General features: G+C 41.1%; 1 protein-coding gene across 1 annotated transcript; it reads left to right on the top strand.

The window, feature by feature from the left end:
- Positions 1–369: 369 nt before the first annotated feature.
- UCP1 (uncoupling protein 1) lies at positions 370–18777 on the top strand. Its single transcript, XM_069105059.1, has 6 exons — positions 370–495; positions 5153–5351; positions 9855–10052; positions 10163–10264; positions 11416–11596; positions 18651–18777. The coding sequence occupies exons 1-6, from the start codon at positions 370–372 to the stop codon at positions 18775–18777; spliced, it is 933 nt and encodes a 310-aa protein (XP_068961160.1).
- The last annotated feature ends 3182 nt before the right edge of the window (positions 18778–21959 follow it).

The following is a 21959-nucleotide window of genomic DNA, read 5'->3' as shown; positions in this document are numbered from 1 at the left end:
GGCTGAAACCCTCCGATGTGCCGACCTGCCTGGGGGTCAAGTTCCTCCCACCCCGCCGTCATTAGCGCAGTCTGGGGTTTTATAAAGAAGCCGGTCCAACACCAGAAACATCGAGTGGACTTTGTAGCCCGAGGTTTGAGCGCTTCCAGGCTCCCCTAGAGCACTGCATCCTCGTATACGCCCACAGTGTGCGTGTACTTGCGCCCAAGAACCATGCAGATCCCCAGGCAGTGGGCACCGGCCTCTGCCTTGTCCCCAAAGTCTTAGTGGGGGGAAACACTCCTCTTTCACTGCGCCCCCCTCCCTCCCCCATCGCCCTCCAGCCCCCCATTGAAGCCGGTCCCTGTGGGAAACCCTAGCTGAGCTGTGATGGTGGGGCTGAAACCCTCCGATGTGCCGACCTGCCTGGGGGTCAAGTTCCTCGGAGCTGGAGCCGCCGCCTGTATCGCGGATCTGGTCACCTTTCCGCTGGACACCGCCAAAGTCCGGCTACAGGTAGGAAAATGAGAAGGAGATGGAGGGGGAGGAGGAAGAGTAGGCTGAAGAAAAGAATAGGAGCTTTGAGTTCCTCTTCTGTGGCTCTGTCCAGTCTCGCCGCTCATCCCCATCCCCAAAGAGGAGCGATCATCTGCTGCAAGTAAGATAATGCCTGTTGCAAAAGTGAGCATTTTGCAATGAGCTCTGTATTTACCACATATGGGGCGGGAGAGAGGGAGGGAGGGGAAGAGACAGAGACAGAGAGAGAACAGAGAGACAGAAACAGAGAGAGACAGAGAGAGAGACAGAGAGAGACAGAGACAGAGAGACAGAGACAGAGACAGAGATAGAGAGACAGAGAGAGAGAGAAGGAGAGGAGGGGAAGGGAGGGGAAGAGAGGGGAGGGGAGGGGATGGGAAGAGAGGAGAGGAGAGGAGAGGAGAGGAGAGGAGAGGAGAGGAGAGGAGAGGAGAAAGAGATAGAGGAGGGAGAGAGACAGAAAGAGAGAAAGAGATGAGGACAGGAGAGATATATTGTCCCAAAAGTTTTAACACAGTTTTAAATTAATTTTAAATAAATACATTTAAAACTTAAGTTTAAAACTTATATCTCAAAAACCTTAATCAAGTTTGAAACTTGAATTTTAAATCTGGTTAAGGTTTAAGTTTTAAACCTGCATTAAGACATTTGGACCAATGTAGTTGTATGTAGTTATAAATATTACTGTAAATATATAAATGCATATGCTTTTCTATCTACATATTTATTAATATATTGATTTTTTTATCTTATATATGTAAGACTTATGAGCCCTGGCTCTTGAGTCAGAGGACCTTGCTTCTGCCTATGCAGTAAGATCAAAGTATAGTGAAATCTGGAACTGTTAGGTAGTTCAGTGAATAGAGTACTGGCCCTGGAGTTAGGAGGACCTGAGGTCAAATCTGGCCTAAGACACTTAACACAAAACTAGCTGTGTGACCTTGGGCAAGTCACTTAACCCTAATCAATTGCCCTACCTTACCCCCTTCAAAGGAAAAAAAAGTATAATGAAATCAAGTAGAATCAGTTGATCTTCAGCAAGATCACTTCACCTCTCCAGATCCAAGTTCCCACATTTTATGAATGAAGTGATTCATAGAGCCTCTAAGATCTCTTCTAGCTGTAGGGCTATGATCAAATGAATGAAAGAATGAGTTGAAATTGAAGCCCATTCCCATATTAATCAGGGGATCATTAAGGTAACCAATGATTGATTGCCTTGGTTAGTTTATCTTTTAAGAGCTGCTGTTAGCCTGGCTCTGGCTCTGGCTCTCCCTAAGGTAAGATCCAAAAGAAAAAAAATAGAGCTAAGCAAAGAGAATTGGGAGTGGGGAAGGAGGGAAGACACAGGATCAATTTGGTTCCACCTCTGCATTGTACAGATGAGGAAATTTGAGGCGGAGTGTTGCCAGGTCACACAGATAGTCATGAGTAGGCCTTCATCAGAGACAGCTCAAAGCAGAGTCTCCTTTTCCCTTTTCCTTCCTTACTGATCCAGGCCCATGATTTCTGGATGCCCCTGAAATAGGATCTCATTCCCAGATTAGAAAGGCAAAGTGGTAGAGTAGTGAGAATGTTGGACCTGGGTTGGAAAGACAGATCTGACACTTATTATCTGTGTGACCATGAACAAGACCTCCACACTCTCTAAGCTTCAGTGGCCTCAACTTTAAAATGAGAATAATACACTTCACAGAACTGTGAGAAAAACACTTAGGACTTAGGAAGCCTATCAAGATATGAGGTTCCCCAGTGACCTTGGGTACTTACTACTCTGAGTGACTTTGTACAAGTCACTTCCCTTCCCTGGGCCTCAGTTTCCTCATCTGTAAAATGAGATTGATTTGACTGGCTGGTCTCTGAGGCCCCTTCCAGGTCTTTATCTATGAACCTATGAACCGATCAATCATTCATTCCAGTGAGACCTATGAACAAATTCATCACCATCACCACATAGTTGTATCTTAATGGTAAGAGAGAGGTAGAGTGAAAGGTAGTCAAAGAAGCAGTACATGGAAGGACACCAGGAGGGGAAACTTTTCAATATTTACTTTTGAGAAATGTACATATTTTTACTGACAGAAAATTCTGCTCTTCATAGCAGAGAGAATATTTGCTTTGTGATAAGTAAAGTCACATGTTTTAAAAGTGGAAATGTCCCGGGGGATAATATTGAGGAAAAGGAGATGGGGGAGAGGTTAAGCTTTATTTTAAACCAATGAGGTCCTCCAAGAAGTCCAGAGACAAATGGCCCCAAATAGGCCCCAACTGGCCTCAAATGTGGTTTGGTCCCAATGAGCTTAGAAAGAGGGGTAATGGGGGAAAGACAATCATTCAAAACAGTAATATAGGAAACAGCTGGGAATCCCAGTGGATAGTACTGGGCTTGAAGTTAGGAAGACTCATTTTCTTGGGTTCAAATCTGGTCTCAGACATTTACTAGCTGTGTGACCCTGGGCAAGTCACTTAACCCTATTTACCTCAGTTTCCTCACTGGTAAAATGAACCGGAGAAGAAAATGGCAAACCACTCCAGTATCTTTGATAAGAAAACCCCAAATGGGGTCATGAAAAGTTGGACACAACATGGACAAGATAGTCTCCTGAAGCCTTGACTTCACTTTCCAAGAAAAATGTTGTAAACCAATGAGATTTTGCCAAGTTTGCACTTTCCCGATAGTGTAGCCACTATTCCCTCTGACTTGCCATAAATTTTCTAAAAGTTTTATTGATGTTTGCTTTTAATACTATTTAATTAATTTATTTTAAATAAATAAGATTTAACAAATCTTATTTAATTGACATCATTTTTTTTACATCTTCTTTTCAAATATATCTTTCCACACTCACCTACCCAATCAGTCATCCCTTGTAACAAAGATTAAAAAGGTGGGGGGGGGGGGGAGAGGGGAGGAGGAAGCAGTTAAGCAAAACCATGTCTGACAGTATATCCGATATCTTACCTCTCCAGGTCCAACCCCTAATCCTTGATCTCTGCAAAGAAGGAAGAGAGGTGAAGACTTTGGTTTTTATACCACACAGTAATTTCTAGATATCCTCATGAGTCTGTCTTCCCCTTCTTTTCCCTCCTCATTCCCTGCCTCTCCCCACTATTTCCAGTGAGACATCTTTTGTAACTAAGAGGGCATAAAAGCTAACCTGACATATCCATGGACTCTGATAGCATCTGCAACAGTGGTGTCAAACTCAGATAGAAACAGTCACTAAACCAGATATAAGGATCCCTCCAGGCTGCAGATAGACTTAGAAAACCATATATTAACATCATCTATGTTTATTGCGTTTTTATTTATTTTGTTCAGTATTTCCCAATTACATTTTAATCTGGTTGCTGCCCCACTCAGGAATGTTGGGGGTTGCATAGGGTTGGGGATGGGGGGAGCAACTGTTTGACACCTCTGTTCTACAGCATTACGCACACACACAGAGTGTATCACCTCTCCAAGGAAAAGTTGTTCAGTCGTTTCAGTTGTGTCCAAACCTTTGTAGCCCAATTTGGGGTTTTCTTCTAAAAGATACTAGAGTGATTTGCCATTTCCTTCTCCAGCTTATTTTATAGATGAGGCAAACAGGTTTAAGAGCCTTGCCCAGGGTCACACAGCTAGTAAGTATCTGAGGTCAAATCTGCTTTGAAGCTTTTGGTGCAGGAGTTCTGACTTCACTATCTTCCTCCTGTTCCATGCTTTGCTTCTTTTTGTCACCAAAATAGGAGTCTAATGTTGGAGTCTTCTGTTTGTTTTGATTCCTTTGTCTGGTCATCCCCTCAGTCACTTGACCCCTGGGCTTTTTGCCACAGTAGGACTCTGCCACCAGACAGGGGAACTTTCATCCCAAATGCTGGGGTTTTCTCAACTGCCAGAGGTATTTGTTGGGTGCCCTCTCTGAGGCCTCCACACGCTCTGGCAAGCTGGTCACACACCCCAGGACCTCCACCCTAGACCACAATCCAGGTCTAAGCAGGTTAAAGCAAGAACGATTACCCCTCAGACTGGTCACTTGGTCCCCCTACACTCTGCAGGTCAGGAGCTGCAGCTGCCATGTGGTGCTGGCTGTGCCAGGCATCTCAGCGGCTTCTCGCCCTGGGGGCAAAAGCTGCCACACTCCCAACTACTGGTCCCAAAGTCCACACTGCACTGACCTCTCACTTTGTCCTTCACATCTATGTGTTGATAAATCTGGAAATGGTCACAGCTGCTGGTGATCTGGAGTCCCTCCAGCTGGCGGCTGGTCAGGCCCACCCTGGGGCTAAAACCTCGGCTCCCAAGTGGCTGGGCTCAGCTCCCAGAGCACTGCGCTGGCCGCTTCCTGCCAGCCTGACGGGATGTCCTCAGCAGGAGGTTAGCTTCTCTGTGTCATTTTGTGGGTTCTGCAGCTCCAAAGTTTGTTTAGAGTCTCTTTTTTACATGGATTGGGGTAGGTGGAAGCCAGAGCCCCGAGGAGGTCCTGCTTCTACTCTGCCATCTTGACTCTGCCCCACTGAGGTCAAATTTGAACTCAGGTCTTCTTGATTCTGGGCAGGGTGCTGTATCCACTATGCCACCTCTGAGGAAGAGAAGGAGGTACTTCCCTGTATCTCTTCAGGACCAAGATTCCAACTGCATTTTCTGCCTTTATAGATTCAAGGTGAAGCCCAGATCACCAAAGCTGTCAGGTATAAAGGAGTCCTGGGGACCATTGTCACACTGGTGAAAACTGAAGGACCAAGAAGTCTGTACAGTGGGCTGCATGCTGGGCTGCAGAGGCAAATGAGCTTTGCCTCCATTAGAATCGGCCTCTATGACACCGCCAAACAGCTCTACAACAAAGGAAGAGAAAGTAATGGGATGGAAGGAGGGTGGATTCTTGTGTTGTGTGTGTATGGGGTTATCAGTGTGAGTGTGTTTCACACAGTGACTCAAACAGTCTAATGATCTTAGACAATTTCATGTAGTAGGGTTAAGGACACTTTGTTTTCAAAGAGGACCAATGACATCAGGAGGCAATGTCTTGATGCCTTGAGGCAGAGCTGAGCAAAGTCATCAACTTTATTCTCTCTTCCAAAGTCATCAAAGTCCAGTGGCAAGACTTAACATATAGACAGAGAGTGCTGAACTGGAGGCAGGAAAAGATGGGTTCAAAGTCTACTTCCAATACCTGCTCATGTATTTGAACACATTCTTGAAGTCATTTGAAGGCACATTCTCAAATTTGGAGTCAGAGTACCTGATTCAAATCCCAGATCTGACACTTACCACTTGGATCACTTTGGGCAAATCTCAGCCACATTTCTGGGCTTGTTCCCCTTTGGGAAAAATTGGGGCTTGGACTAGATGACCTAGGTCCCTTCCAGTTCTACTTCTAGGATACCACATGTAACACCCTTGGAACCTTAAGGGTTTCCAAATACCTTTACTCATTATAGTTCATTTTATTAAGGTGGAAGTAGAAAGAAAAGGCTAAGTAAAGGTTTGCCAATTTGCACTCCCGACAAATAATCAAAAAGAAAAGACTTATTTAGGGGGGAAATGAAATACTAAACCTGAAAAAAAGATTACAATAAAATATATTTTGGTTCAATTAATTAATCAATAAACATTTATTAAGCACCTACTTGGAGAAGGAAATGGCAAACCACTCCAGTATCTTTGCCAAGAAAACCCCAGGGACACTACTGGCGTTCTATGGTACACAGGGTCACAGAGTCCCAAAGATTGAACAATTAAACAACAACAAAAAAGCACTTTTAAGTTCCAGGCACTGTGCTAAGCCCTGGGAATCCAAAGAAAGGTAAAACAGTCCCTGCTCCCAAGGAACTCACGCTAATGGGGAGAAAATATGAAAGGAACTAAGCACAGAACAGATCCATGCAAGACAAACAGGAGGCAATCAACAGAGAGAGAGCACCAGCTTTAAGGGTAGAAGGACTTGAAGGAAGCCTGGGGGGGCAGAAAGCAGTGAGAATTCCAGGCATGAACGAGAGCAGGTGAAAATGCTAGGAGATGGAAGATGGAGCACCATGATCAAGGAATAGCAAGGAAGCTAGTGTTACTGAATCCCATCACACTTGAGGGTGGAATAATGTGTAAGAAGAATGCAAAAGCTGAGGGGTGGGGGCTAGTTTATGAAAGGATTTGAACCTCAAACAGAGGATTTTATTTTTGATCCTGGAGGTGATTGAATGTGAATGGGCTGGGGTGACTTAGATCTTCACTTTAGGAAGATCACTTTGATGGCTAGAGTGGGGAAAGATCTGAAGAGGGAGAACAACCAGAAGGCTATTGCAATGGGCAGTGAGGTCCTGCAGCAGGGTGGTAGCAACATCAGAGGAGAGAAGGGGATATATGGAAGAAATGTTAGGAACAAGACTTGACAATAGATTGAATGTGGGGGTAAGAGAGACAGTGAGGAGTTAAGGATGACACCCAAGTTTCAAGTCTAGGTTTTATCCAAGCATAATTTCCATCTTATTTCAACTATGGTTTAATGATTATGATAAGAATCAATCAATCCATCAATAAACATTTGTCAAGTGCTTACTTTATGCCAAAACTGTACTAGTGCCATCAGAACAAAGATCTTAATTTTATGTTCTATAATGAGCATATAAATAACACAGTTGATTGTTTTGTTTCTATGATGTCTAGGTTCTACTTGAAATTTTATGAAATTATACCTATATTAATAGGGATAAAGAAGTAGAACTTAAAATTTCTAGCCAAGGGAATCAATATTTTTTCATAAATTGGAATATTTTGCTTTTATAGCACCTTTATTTTTCAAATATATCCCTTCCTCCTCTATTTCCTATATAGCCATTACTTCTAACAAAGAATAAAAAAGAGAAAAAATGCAGCTTGGCAAAACTGATACATCAGCTGAGTTTAACAGAATCCTTACCTTGCAAAGAAAGGAGAGAGGAGCATTTTCTCATTTTTTCTTCAGGGAAAAGTTTAGTTATCATAGTTACATGGTGTTTTGATTTGGGGTTTTTTTTGTTTGTTTTTTCAAGAGGATCAATTTTTTAAATACTGCAGAATCTACACTTTCAAACTGTGGTGCTGAAGAAGACTTTTGAGAATCCTTTGGAAAGCAAGGAGGTCAAATCAGTCAATAAGTAAAGAAATTAATTCAAGTTATTCACTGAAAGATCTGAACTGAAGCTTAAGTTCTTTGACCACATAATGAGAAGAAGGAACTCATTAGAAAAGACCCTGATGTTGGGAAAGATTGAAGGCAAAAGGGGAAGAAGAGGGCAGAGGATGAGATAGATGGATAGTGTCATGGAAGCAATGAACATGAGGTTAGACAGACTTTGAGAGGTAATGGAGGACAAAAGGGGCTGGCATGCTATGGTGACATGAGTGAATGACTGAACAACAACTTTTTTTTTTGGCCTTTTGGAGGGCAATTGGGGTTAAGTAACTTGCCCAAGGTTACCCAGCTCATTTTTGTGTGTGGGTGTTAAGTGTCTGAGGCCGGAACCAAACTCGGATCCTCCTGACTCAGGGGCCAGCCCTTTACTCACTGTGCCACTGAGCCGCCCCACAACAACTTTTCTAATAGGGAGTTAGGTGGCATAGTGGATAGTGCTGGACCTGTAGTTAGAAAAACCTGAGTTCAAATCCTACCTCAGACACTTACTAGCTGTGTGATCCAAGATAAATAACTTAAACCACCGGAGGGTTGGCAGTCATAGTGGCACAGCCTACAGATATAGTAAAAGTCAGACTTCAAAAAAAATTTTTGCCTCACTTTGCTCAACTGTAAAATGGGGAATTATAATAGCACCTACCTCCCAGGATTATTGTGAGGCTTAAAGGAGATAATATTTGTTTAAAAAAATTGCTTAGCACAGTATCTGGCATACCATAGGCACTATATAAATGCTTATGGCTGGAGTGGGGAAAGATCTGAAGAGGGAGAACAACCAGAAGGCTATTGCAATGGGCAGTGAGGTCCTGCAGCAGGGTGGTAGCAACATCCTTTCCCCCTTCTCTCCAGTTTGCTCTCCCTTTTTAGATGCTCAAGCTCAACTGTAGGAAATGGAGAGGAAAATAGTTTGACCTGTTGAGCCCACTAGCATCTGTCCCTTCACCTCTCTTCCAACAAATGAATGACCAAGGTCTCAGCAAGGCTGGTGGAGAGAGAGTCCCCCAGGAGGACCCTGTGCTTAGATATGATCAGAAGTGGGGTTACAGTTTTAAATTAAATTAACTACAAAGGGACACAGGTTATTACAGTGCTTCAATGATTTATTCTTTTGACAGTATAGGTGTTGTCTCCACTGATGCAGTTTGCATTAAAGTAACAGCATCCCTATAGCTTAGAAGGTGGTGACCAATGAAAATTCATCACCCTTTGGCCAGCCTGGCAATGAGCCTCCCCAGACTGAATGAGGCTGGACCTGACCAAGCTTTTGTGCCATTGAGACAGTTTTTTTAAAATCCAGACTCAAGTTCATGCCCCATTGGTGCCTTAGAAGAGAACCTTTGTGTAGTAGAAGGCCAATTCATATAAACACAATGAATGATCCTGCAGTTAACAGTCACCTTGGAGAAATGGTTTTTAAAAAGTGGAATATCCATACATAGAAATAAAAAATATATATTTGGTTTGGACCTGTGATGTTATTAGTATGGAGAACTTCCTCCCACTTTATACAAATTGGCAAATCTCTGTAACTTAACTCTTAGAGAGCTTCTTGGCAGCACTGAGAGGTTGTCACTTGCCTATGGTCACATAGACAGTAGGTTTCAGCCTGATCTTCCTTCCAAGGCTGACCACCTGTCTTTTTGGCAGAGCTATGAGGGCAGGATGATCTGGACTTTGCCTCAGGGCACCAAATTTAGAGGAAGCTGACAATTGCTTGCACTCTGTTACACAGAAACAACAGATTTTAGCACCAGCCTAACAAGAAAAATTCGTTTAAATAAAAAGCTACCATAGGTAAGGCTGGGGGTCAAATACCTCCACAGAACTCCTCTTTTCCCCCTTCTGACTTTTTTCCAGTAGCAGGTTGTCCTCAAAGCTCCACTTTGGGGCAGTGTTCTCCCACTTCATTTGAAGGCATCATTCATCCTCCTTCACCTGGTGTGAAAATTTCTATTTGTGGCTTTGCTCTCTGGAAGACTGCATTTAGAGCCAGAAAGACCTGAGTGTGAAACCAGACTCTGACACTTACTATCTGTGTGAATGTGTGCAAGGCACTTAACCTTTTTGAACAAAATTGATATCAGATGTTAAATGCTAATCATTGTAGATTTGTCCTAGAGGAGCATTTGTGCACCTTGAACTAGATTTTAAATAAGTGTTTTTGTTTTTTTCCTTCTGGGGTGGCAGCAGTGGGAATAGGAAGCAGGATCCTGGCAGGGTGCACCACCGGAGGGTTGGCAGTCATAGTGGCACAGCCTACAGATGTAGTAAAAGTCAGACTTCAAGCACAGAGCAACCTGTCTGGTGCCAAACCCCGATACACTGGGACTTTCCATGCCTACAAAACAATAGCATCAGAAGAAGGAACAAGAGGGCTTTGGAAAGGTAATTTTAGTATTGAATAGTAAACAGGATAGTATAATTTAAAAACAAAATCAGTCCAGCAACCATTCTGTCCTATATCAAATCTATGCAATTATTTACTTTCTTTCCAGGGACAGCACCCAATGTGACAAGAAATGCTATTGTCAATTCTGCAGAACTAGTAACCTATGATTTAATAAAAGAGAACCTTTTGAAATACAACCTACTAACAGGTAACTTGTTATTTAAAATAATGAAAACAATCCTACATATTTTCTCTTGGGGTTTCTCCCTATTAAATTCTGATTTCTCATATTAAACTCCATAAAGGCAAGAGCTTATTTGTTATCTTTGTAAACCCAATTTCCAGCACATAGTGAGCACTTAATAAATCATTATTTAATTGAATTGAATTCACAGTCCTATCAAGGTGTTCTCTCTTTTCTAGTAACTTCAAAAGATATAGTTTTCAGGATTGCTTGGTATCTCTCCCAGTGATACAGATCACAATTTATCCAAACCTTAGTAGATAATCATTGTGCATTGCTGTGGCCAAAAATAAATGAATGAACAAAATATATTCAAATCACCTGCTGGCTATCTTTAATGATAATCCTCTCTAAACTTCACCAGGCTGATGTCCAAGTTACAGATATTGCTGGGCAGGCACTTGAAGCCTTTCCATCTTGGTAGTGAGGACATGCCAGACTTATGATATATGTGTAGTTATCCAAAATGTATTTCCATATAAAGAGCAAAATTAATTAGCATCACCTTGGACTCCACTTAAAAATCTTGTTTAAGGTGGTTTCATTTCAAAGGTGGTCATGTAATATATGGACCCCCCAGGATACCATTAAACCAGGCTCTACAATGGGTACTAGATTTTTATATTCTTCTCCTTAGAACACAAGCTACTTGGGGCCAGAGGCTAGGTCATCTATTGCTCTAATTCTAGCAATGCATGAATTAGTCTAGCAGCTAAACTGACTCTATTGCTTGCTGAATTGGGGAAGGGGAAGGGATGAAGGAGGGAGGGAAAAAAATTGGAACTTAAAATTTTATAAAAACTGAATGTTGGAAACTATCCTTATATATAATTGGAAAAAATAAAATACTATTTACTTAAAAAAAAATCTGACTATAAATTACCCCTGAAAATAATTTAGTCCCATCTCAGTAGATCTAGATAAGTAACACATTACAGAATGTAGCTTACTTTTATCCCCAAAGCAGCATAATAAAATCTGAATGTACATTAAGTATAGTTGTGTTTCTGATATGATCACAGAGGGTCCCGGAGTCCAACCTACTAACTAAAAAAATCAGCAACTAACACTGTGCTTGCTAAGTAAACTTCCCCTCTTTCTTTGATAAATTGTAGATAATTTACCTTGCCACTTTGTGTCAGCCTTTGGTGCTGGATTTTGCACCACGGTGGTGGCATCTCCAGTCGATGTGGTAAAGACCAGATACATGAACTCACCACCAGGACAATACACCAGTGCTCCTAAATGTGCATGGACAATGCTTGTGAGGGAAGGACTGACCGCTTTTTACAAAGGGTAGGACCTTCCATGTCTAAAACTTCATTTTGTTCCAGGTGTTGGTGTTAGGGAGTTATGTTGATGTTTACGGTTTCGAGTCAGACTGTCCTGTAACCAATTGGCTACATTAGTTGCAATACCCATTTTTCACTGCCTCCAATACCAGTCTCCCTGTTGAATAATTTAGAAGTATCTTATTTTTTCTGTCTTGATTCCTGAGTATCACCAGTTGATACAAAGTCTACAGGCCCCTCCAGAAGCTGAGCCAGCATTTCCTTCACTGATACTAAATGTCACATCACCCAGTGGAGAAAGAGGGCAGCTTCAGGTTACAGAGGCAAGTTTTAAGCAAGGGAAGCATCAAATCCATTCTTAATCATTCTGGTTTTTATTTAGTTTCCAAACTGATTTACAAAAAGAAGTAGAGGGGAAGCTAAGTGGCCCAGTGAGGCCCAGAGCACTGGCCCTGGAGTCAGGAGGACTTGAGTTCAAATCCTACCTCAGATACTTAATACTTACTAGCTGTGTGACCTTGGGCAAATCACTTAACTCCAACTGCCCTGCCCTCCCCCCTCCAAAAAAGACAAAAACAACAACAACAAAAAAAAAAAACACAAGAAGAAGTAGGAACTGTATGAATTTCATATAAACCATCTAAACATATCCTTTGCAAAAATTTTATTTTTTCTGCTCCTGGGTTGCATTTACTGAATACATCATGTAGAAAATGCTGGCCTTATGGGCAACTGATTTACTGATTAGTATCTCTACTATTTATCATGGAATCTTGGGTAAATAACTTTACCTTTTAAGTAATATGGGGGGATCCCTTCCTGCTTTAAATCCAATGCTCCTAAGAAATGTTTAGTCTCTGGCAGAAGTGTCAGGTGGCACAATGTGGATGGAGAGCTGGGCTGAGAATCAGGAAGACCTGAGTTCAAATTCAGCCTCAGAGCCACTTAGGAGTTATGTGACTCTAAGCAAGTCACTTAACCTCTGTTTGTCCCAGTTTCCCCAACTGTAAAGTGGGGATGATAATAGCATTGATCTCACAGGGTTGTTGTGAGGATAAAGTGAGATGATATTTATAAAAGGACTTAGTATGGTATCTGACACATAGTAGATGCTTTATATATTCCCTTTACCTAGTTAAGATTAATTTTTCTTAATTCTTTAGAATACAGGGAAGCTTTTGCACACACTAGGTCTTCCCCACAAAAAAAAAACAAAAACAAAAACTTAGGTTTCCACAAAAAGAGCAAAGAAGCTGTCTAGGACATACCATCTTTTTTCCCCCTCAATGAAATTCCTCATAGCAAGCATAAACATGTGAAAACATTACATTTGCTTTATTTTTTTAAAATAAAATTCAAAGATGAAACACAAACAATAAAAATTGAACATATTTGAGTAATTTTTCAGTTGTGTCTGACTCCTCATGATCCCATTTGGGACTGTCTTGGCAAAGATACTGGCATGGCTTGCCATTTCCTTTTCCACCTCATTTTACAGATGAGGAGATTGAGGCAGAGTTAAGGGACTTGCTCAAGGTCACACAGCAAATGTGTGTCTGAAACCGGATTTGAACTCACAATGATGAATCTTCCTCTCTCCAGGCCCGATGCTCTATCCACTGCACTCCTAGCTGTGCACACCTCCCTCCTGCCCCCAGAGGAACCCAAAACCAAAAATATCTACCACTTGCACTGTTTAAAGCCTTTCAAATTAAAGTAAGATCATAACTAAAATGTTCCACTTGTTTCTATGTTCCCTTCTGGAATGTCTTCTCTGGATTTTTCTCAATTTTGCTGCTGCAGTTAATAGTTTACAGAGTTGTGGTGTATATTTCGTTGTTTTATTTCTTCTTTTGCTTTTCTTGGCAAAGTTTTTGACACTGCTTCACTTTGGTCACATAAATCTTTTAATAAAAATGAAGAGGAAAGGACTCCTTCAGGATCAGAGTGTTCATATGAAAGCCCATTGTTCTTACTCAAGATCTGAGTTAACATGGACCACATTCTCTCTTGGGGGTTTCTCATGAATCATTGTTTAATTTGAGTCCTTACCCAGGGTGTTTTCAGGGTTTTTCTCCACCCAGGGAACATTAGAATTTGTTTCATTTCTCAATCTCTGCAGAAAAGATAAGAGTTCTCAGCCCCCAATATCAACAAGTAGGCTAATAATATATGCACTTTTGTTGTTTAGTTATTTCTGTTGTGTCCAACTTTTTGTGACCCCATTTGGGGTTTTCTTGGCAGAGATACTAGAGTGGTTTGCAATGTCATTCTCCAGTTCAATTTACAAATGAGGAAACTGAGGCAAACAAGGTTAAGTAAGTTGATCAGGGTCACACAGCTAGAGAGACTTGAAGTAGGATGATCCACTAGCAGTCCATTATGATAGTGAGGGGATGAGGGCTTATACCAAGCTAGAGGCAGTGGAGAGAAGGGGATATGTGTATATATACATACATATATGTGTATATACACATGTATGTATTGTGCATTTATACATGTATGTATCTACGTGTGTGTTCACGTGTCTGTGTATGTGAATATATACCTAAAGATATGTATATATATATATGAAATATAAAGGAAGAAATGACAAAACTTGACAGTTGACTGAATATAATAAAACCTAGCATTTATATAATGCTTTAGGATTTGCAAAGAACTTTGCAAGTATTTCATTTAATCTTCACCAAAAAAATCCCTTGGTACTATTATTAACCCCATTTTACAGATGCAGAAATGGAGGCAAAGCAGAGTTAAGTGATATGCCCAGGATCACAGACGTATTAAGTGAATAAGGCCATATTTTAATTCTTCTTGACTCCAGGTTCATCTACTACCCTACCTAATTACCTTGAATGGATTGGGAGTGAGGAGTCTAGAGTGACACTGAGATTATAAACCTGGGTAACTGGGAGAATGATGGTGCCTTTGATAATGGGGAAGTTAGGAAAAGCTTCAGGGAAATGACAATGAGCTCTTTTTTGGACACATTGGGTGCTCTATCTACAGGACAGTCAGTTTTAGTTCTCAGTAGGCAGTTGGATATGTGAATCAGGGGGTCAGGAGAAAGCTTAGACCTGGAGGAATAGATCTGAGAATCATCTACATGGAGATAATTTAATCCATGGGAATTTAGGAGATCACCAAGACAAAAAGTAGAGGGAGAAGAGAACAGGGCCCAGGACAGAGCTTTAGGGGTCACCCATAGTTCTGGGCTTGACCTGGATGAAGCAATGATTCACAAGATAGGAGGAGAGCCAGATAGAGAAGTATAGCAAAACACTAGGGAGAAGAGGATGCCTAGAAGAGTGACTGAGGGTGTCAAAGGCTGCAGAGAGGTCAAGGAGAGGATTGAGAAGAGATCCTTAGATCTGGCAATAAGAGATCACGGGTAAAAAGATTTCTCTTTGAAAAGAGAAGTTTCAGTTGAATTATGAGGTTGGAAGTCAGATAACAGAGACTGAGAGGACAGGAAATAGAGACACGAATTTTAGATAGCTTTTACAAAGAGTTTAGCTAAAGGGAGGAGAAATATAACTAGCAGGGATGGACTGATTAGTGAGGAGGTTTTAAGGATGAGAGAGACAAGGGTGTATTTATAGGCAACAGAGAAGCAGCTAGTATACTGATAGGGAGAAGGTGAATATTAGCAAGAATGGAGATGATAGTGGGGGAAAAGCTGAAGAAGACAGGATGGAATGGAATCATCTGTGCCTGTAGAGGGGTTACCCTTGGCAGAGAGACTGGTCACTTGTGACCCATGGGTGAAGCAGATGATAGTGGGCGTGGGGTGGGGGAACATCTGAATGATGTAATTTAAGAAGGAAGAGGAGGGGAGAAGAGGGATCTCCACGAATGGGCTCAGTTTTATTCAATGAAATATGAAGCAATGTTCTCAGCTGAGAGGGTGGAGGGAAGGGTGACATGGAAAGTTAGAAGAGGGATGAAAAAGCCTGGAAAAGTTGTTGCAATGAGTGGGATAGTGAATTGATTAGAGGGATATAAAAGTATTGTCTTGCTGCTGTGAGAGCCCAGTTGAGATTATGTAACATGAATTCATAACGGACCCAAGTCAGCATAATTAGGAAATCTCCAATTTTATTCAGCAGCACATCATTGGGAGTGAAGGCAGTGGATGATAATGAAAATGGAAGTAATCCAAGCTTCAGTCTTGGCAAAGTATGATAGGAGATAGGGTAAGGGGGCAAGGAACTCTAGAGCAGAGGATCGTGTAGAATTTAATTGGCTCATCAAGGCTTCCAGATAGGGAAGAGAATGATGGTCTAGGAAAAAACTGAAAGATGGAGGAATTGGAGGTCATTGTGACAACAAAGGACAGATTTCAGAATCATGAGGAAGAGGGAGAGATGGAATGATAAAAGATTATAAGATAAAGCAATTTCATAGTTTATGAACATGAAACACTTGTGACTGGTGGCAAGATCAAGGCTACAAGTAAACTGAGGTCCTAGGAATGAAAAAATTGAGGACCTTGAAAGGTAGGGTGTTGAGGAAATGTCAATAATATACATTTTGGCACATACAAAAGTACAGCCTCCATTTGTGTGAAAAGGACAAGAGCCATTCACATTCTCTGTCTTAGTGAAGGAATGAGGGACTCTTTACGGAATTTTAAAAATATTTTTCAGCAGAATCTGGAAAAGCCACCTGTTCTGTTCCTACTCTCTTCTTATATCCTTGTTCATTCTTTATTATCAGCAGTTTCTGTGGTGTGACAGAAACTAACATAGAAGCTCCCAAAGGGGCTCTGGTGTTGCTGCCTACCTCTCTGCCTATCTTCCCTGAGACACCATCATCTTTCCAGGCATCCAACCAGACTATTTACATGATTGCCATCCAGATGAGCCTCCAGAGAGTGGTAGCTAGGTGGCACCATACTGCATAGAGTGCCAGGTCTGGAGTCAAGAATATTCATCTTCCTCAGTTCAAATCTGGCCTCAGACACTTCCTAGCTGTGTGACCCTGGGCAAGTCACTTAACCCCTTTTCCTCAGTTTTTTCATCTATCAAATAAGCTGGAGAAAGAAATAGTAAGCCACTCCAGTATCTTTGATAATAAAACACCAAATGGGGTCATGGAGAGTTGGACACAACTGGAAAATGACTCAACAAAAGCAATACCACAAACTTGGGAATAAGTATTATAAATAAATATATTTATGTTTCTAAATATATTTATATATAAATAATATAAATAAATAAAAACATATTTTCTTCCTCATTGTCCTTCATCCCATATATCCAATCAATTTCCAGATGTTGTCAGTTCTCCTTCTACATTTCCCTCATCCATCCCCTTCTCTTTATGTCTATATTTTGTATGTATGTAGTTATTGGCATGTTTTCTCTCCCATTACAGTAGCATCAGTTCCTTGAGGGCAGAGACCTTGGTTTTGCCCTTTTTTTGTTACCTCACACTTAGCATATTTCCTGGCTCATAGTGAGCACTTAATAAAGACTTGTTGGTAAATTACAGTCACTCGGGCCCTTATTTATTATCCCATTGCCTGGACTTCTTTTTAACCTAGTTGCTCTCCCTGCCTCATCCCTCTCCTCTCTATTTCATCCCCACACTATAGTCAAATTGATAGTCATGAAGCATAAGTTGGACCAGGTCCCTACCATGTTCAATATACTGCACTGCCTCCCTATTTTCTCTACAAAATTTTATGTTTAAAGCCCTTGGCTCCAAACTACCTTTCTCTCCTTATTCTCCATTAGTTCCTCTCTCTCTCCACATACACACACTTTGGTCTATAAACTGACTATCTTGTTTTTCCTCTCACATGATGCTCTATGCCCCATCTCCACAGCTTTGTCAAACTATCCCTCATTCATGGAATGCACTCACTCTGCACCTCTTTAGAATCCCTAGTCATTTTAAAAACTCAGTTCAAGCAACAATTTCTAATTAGACCTTTCTTATACCCATTACTGTTAGTGCATACTCTCCTAAATTATTTTGTATGTATTTTTTATGTATTTATATCTATGTTGCCTGAGAGAATGTGAGCTCCTTGAGGACAGGGAGTGTTTGTGTTTCTGTCTTTATATCCCCAATACCTCACATAGTACTTGGTATATAGTATGCTTATTGTGTGGGGGAATGGCTGGTTCAAGAGCTTCCTCCACCAATGCAAACTACTGATGCTTCTATACTTACTACACAAGTCCTAGAGAGTTGTCCTAAACATTTAGAGCTTAAGTACCTTGACCAGGGTCACACAGCTAATGTAAGAGCAGGATCTGAAGTTCCGGGCTCAAAGTCTATTGCTCTATATGCCATTTATATATTATAATTATTTGTTTCTTGTTCATGCAAAGGCATTTATGTGAAATGAAGTATGGAACAATCTACTGCCATTGCTGGAACTGGAACTGGAATTTCATTGGAATTGGGATGTCATTGGTATACCACAATCTCCCAAGAAATAAAGTAAATGCCATACAGAAGGCAATGGGGTGGGCACAGGGTAGAAAGGAGCAAGCTGAAATATGTAATCAATGAAGAACTTCAAAGAAGAATAGAAGTAAGAGATAGAGTGAATAGAGCACTAGTCCTGGCGTCAGGAGGACCTGAGTTGAAATCCGGCCTCAGACACCTGACACCTAACTAGCTATGTGACCTTGGGCAAGTCACTTGACCTCAATTGCCTTACCTTCCCCCCCTCCAAAAGAAAAAGAAGTAAGAGATAGCATGAAGGAAATGAATGCTAAAAAGAGAAGATGGGCTAAATAGCTGGTGTCCCACTGACAAACAAGGGAATGTGAGGAAGATCCTGTGAATTTATGGGAGGATGTGAACAAGTCATGGGATCTGAATTGTTGAAGGCAGTTTCTGAGTTAGTGAGACCACAGATCCTTCTGGGTATCTGAAAGTATCTGTATAAATGCCTAATATATAGCATGAACCAGGTGCTGAAATGCAAAGCAGTGATCATTGAAGGCTACCTATATTATCTTAACTTGTAAATTTGTAAATTTAACTTAGAAATTGGTGAATGAAATGACATGTGGTGATATATATTCTTCTAGGTTTATGCCCTCCTTCTTAAGGCTGGGATCCTGGAATGTCGTTATGTTCATATCCTATGAACAGCTGAAAAGGGCAATGAGGAGGTCCAAGCCAACCATCGACTGTGCCACAGAATCATCTTTATAAAAATACTGCAGGAAGATACTGGTGGAATATTTAATGACTATAGGGACCAAAAGAGCTATTCATTTCTTACCATAAAAATTATCAAAGTATATTTATTTGGAAAGCAGTTAGATGGCTCTGTGGATAGAGTACTGAGCCTGGAGTCAGGAAGACCTGAGTTCAATGTGGCCTCAGACTCTCACTAGTTGTGTGACCTGGGGCAAGTCATTTAACCTGTTTGCCTTAATCCACTGAAGAAGGAAATGGCAAACCACTACAGTTGTCTTTGCCAAGAAAACCCCATGGACAATATAGTACATGAAATAATGAAGAGTTGGACACGACTGAATGACTGAATAACATTTATTTGCTATTTAGTGGACTTTGGTCACTAAACTACAATGCAGAGTGAGAAGTGTTCCTTACAGATTATGTCCCATTCAGCACAGTGGAGAGAGTAGGCATTTGTACAGATACTCTCAGATACCCAGCACTGACTAGCTGTGTGACCCTAGGCAAGTCATTTAATTGTTTGCCCCAATTTCTTCATCTATAAAATGAGCTGGAGAAGGAAATGACAAACCACTCTACTATCTTTGCCAAGAAAACCCCAAATGGGGTCACAAAGAGTGAGACACAACTGAAATGACTGAAAACAAAGCCCCATCTCATTCTGGAGACTAGATCAGAGATCAAGAGCTAGAAGGGATTGTTATGTCTATCTAGTCCAACACCTTCATTTTTTAGTTTTAAATAATTTCTCCCCCAATTAAATGTAAAAACAATTCTTAACATTCATTGGGTTTTTTTTTAAGTTTTGAGTTCCAAATTCTATCACTACCTCCTTTCTCCTCCCCCCTCCCTGAGATGATAAATAATCTGATGTAAATTATACATGTGCAATCATGTAAAACATTTCCATATTAGTCCTTTTGTGTAATAACACAGGAAGGAAGGGAGGGAGGAAGGAAGGAAAGAAGGAAGGAAGGAAGGAAGGAAGGAAGGAAGGAAGGAAGGAAGGAAGGAAGGAAGGAAGGAAGGAAGGAAGGAAGGAAGGAAGGAAGGAAGGAAAGGAGGGAGGGAGAAAGGAGGGAGGGGGAAAGAAGGGAAAAAAATAGTATACTTTGATCTGTATTCAGATGACATCAGTTCTTTCTCTGGAAGCAGATGGCATTTTTTATCATGAGGCTTTGGGATTATCTTGGATTATTGTATTGCTGAGAAAAGCTAAGTCATTCACAGTTCTTCTTCATATGATATTGCTGTTACTATGTACGATGTTATCCACTTCGATCTGCAATACTCCGTATTTCTTTCTCTGGATGTGGATGATATTTTCCATCATGAGTCTTTTGGAGTTGTTTTAGGGCTCTGCATTGCTGAGAAGAGCTAAGTCTGTCAAAGTTAGTCATTGCGCACTGTAGCTATCACTGTGTACATTGTTCTACTGGTTCTGCTCATTTCACTCAGCATCAGTTCAAATAAGTCCAGATTTTTCTGAAGCTGGTCTGTTCACCATTTATTTGCTTTTTGTTTTGTTTGTTTTTTGGAGGGGAAAGGGCAGGGCAGTTGGGGTCACACGGCTAGTAAGTGTTAAGTATCTGAGGCTGGATTTGAACTCAGGTCCTCCTGACTCCAGGGCCAGTGCTCTATTCACTATACCACCTAGCCGCCCGTGCTCACCATTTCTTAAAGTACAATTGTATTCCATTACATTAATATACCACAACTTGTTCAGACATTCCCCAATTGATCGGCATCCGTTCAATTTTCAGTTTTTGGCCACCACCAAAAAGAGCTGCTATAAATATTTTTATACATGTGGGTCCTTTTCCCATTTTTTATGATCTCTTTGGGATATAGCTAGAAGTGATATTGCTGGATCAAAGGGGATGCACATTTTTATAGCCCTTTGGGCATAGTTCCAAATTGCTCTCCAGAATGGTTGCATCAGTTCACAAGTCCACCAACAATGCATTAGTGTTCCAATTTTCCCACATCTCCAGCAGAAAAAATAAAAAGGAGATTGATAGTGAGAAAGCCATCTCAGAAACTGAAAGAGATTGGATTCTTTCTCAAGCTTAGAATAATAAGTGGGAAGAAACAGAAAACTGAGAAAGACCAGAGTTTGCTTCTCTTCTATTCTTCTGAACATCTGAGATAATGTTTACTGAGACATTTTGAAATTTTATAATTTACTGTTTCCATATAGTTACTACTAGTAAAAATCCTGAGACTCTAAAGATTAATTTCTATGTGCTTACTTCAAGGACAGGAGCATCTGGGAGATTGCATTCCTGGTCCTCACTGGATCAGGGAGGAGACAGTCTAATCAAGACGTAACAGACTGTAATAACTGGAAGGAAGAAGATAGGCCACTCCATGGAGCCAACAGGAGATAAGAAATAGGAATAAAAGGGAGCTAGCTTGGGACCAAAGTAGTGTCCCTGCAGTCTTACTCTATAGGAGACCTTGTACCCTGACAACAGATAAGGAAACTAAGCAGGGATGTAACTAGCAATTCTGGCACTTGGGGCAAGCAGTATTAAATGCACCCTTACATCAGCATTTTGAGATTAAGTTGACTGGGGAATAGAAATCTCATGAAGAGATCTTTGAAAATAAAGTCTTATGGGGGAGGGAAACCCTGTGAGACAGCAAGATTATAGGGCAGAACCAAGCCAGGGAGATCACATAGGGCTATAGTTGCTGCTGGGAGCAGAGGAGCAGAACAGAGTCAAAGCAACATAAATTTAGAGGTGGAAGAGCCTTGGGGCATCTCTAGCCCAATCTCATTTTCCAGATAAGGAAACTGAGCTCAGCCCACCCAAGGCAGAATCAGAACCCTAGTTCTCTGATTTCAGATCTAGGCCCCTCTCTTCTAATTGCTTTTGTGGTAGCTTTCTATTTTCACTTAATTGTTCTTGCTAAATAGAACAACTATTTCTACCTGCTGAAGGAATACAAATGCCATCTACTCCCTCTAAATTTCAGGGTCCTGCAGCAAAGTCCTAGTCTCTTCATCCTAGTTACAGCTCTGAAAATGAGGTTCATTGAACATCAGGGGCTTGCCTATAGTAAGATTAACTAATTGACAGTAAAATTAGTGGGGAAATACAAGCTTTGATAGTCATTTCAGGGATACAATACAGCATATCATTAACTGGATTTTCTGACTGAATACCTTAAGGTTTTAAATGACA

The sequence above is a fragment of the Petaurus breviceps genome, unplaced genomic scaffold, assembly GCF_028583685.1.
Source record: "Petaurus breviceps papuanus isolate PSGF00001 unplaced genomic scaffold, PetGlider_PUasm1.0 76, whole genome shotgun sequence".
NCBI lineage: Eukaryota > Metazoa > Chordata > Mammalia > Diprotodontia > Petauridae > Petaurus > Petaurus breviceps.
This window is presented reverse-complemented; position numbering and strand designations above follow the sequence as displayed.

Excerpts from the sequence above, each read along its gene's own strand:
- UCP1 (XM_069105059.1), top strand. The coding sequence starts at position 370 with ATGGTGGGGCTGAAACCCTCCGATGTGCCGACCTGCCTGGGGGTCAAG. Across the intron at positions 496-5,152 it reads CCGCCAAAGTCCGGCTACAG|ATTCAAGGTGAAGCCCAGAT; the intron begins GTAGGAAAATGA and ends CTGCCTTTATAG. Across the intron at positions 5,352-9,854 it reads CTACAACAAAGGAAGAGAAA|CAGTGGGAATAGGAAGCAGG; the intron begins GTAATGGGATGG and ends CTGGGGTGGCAG.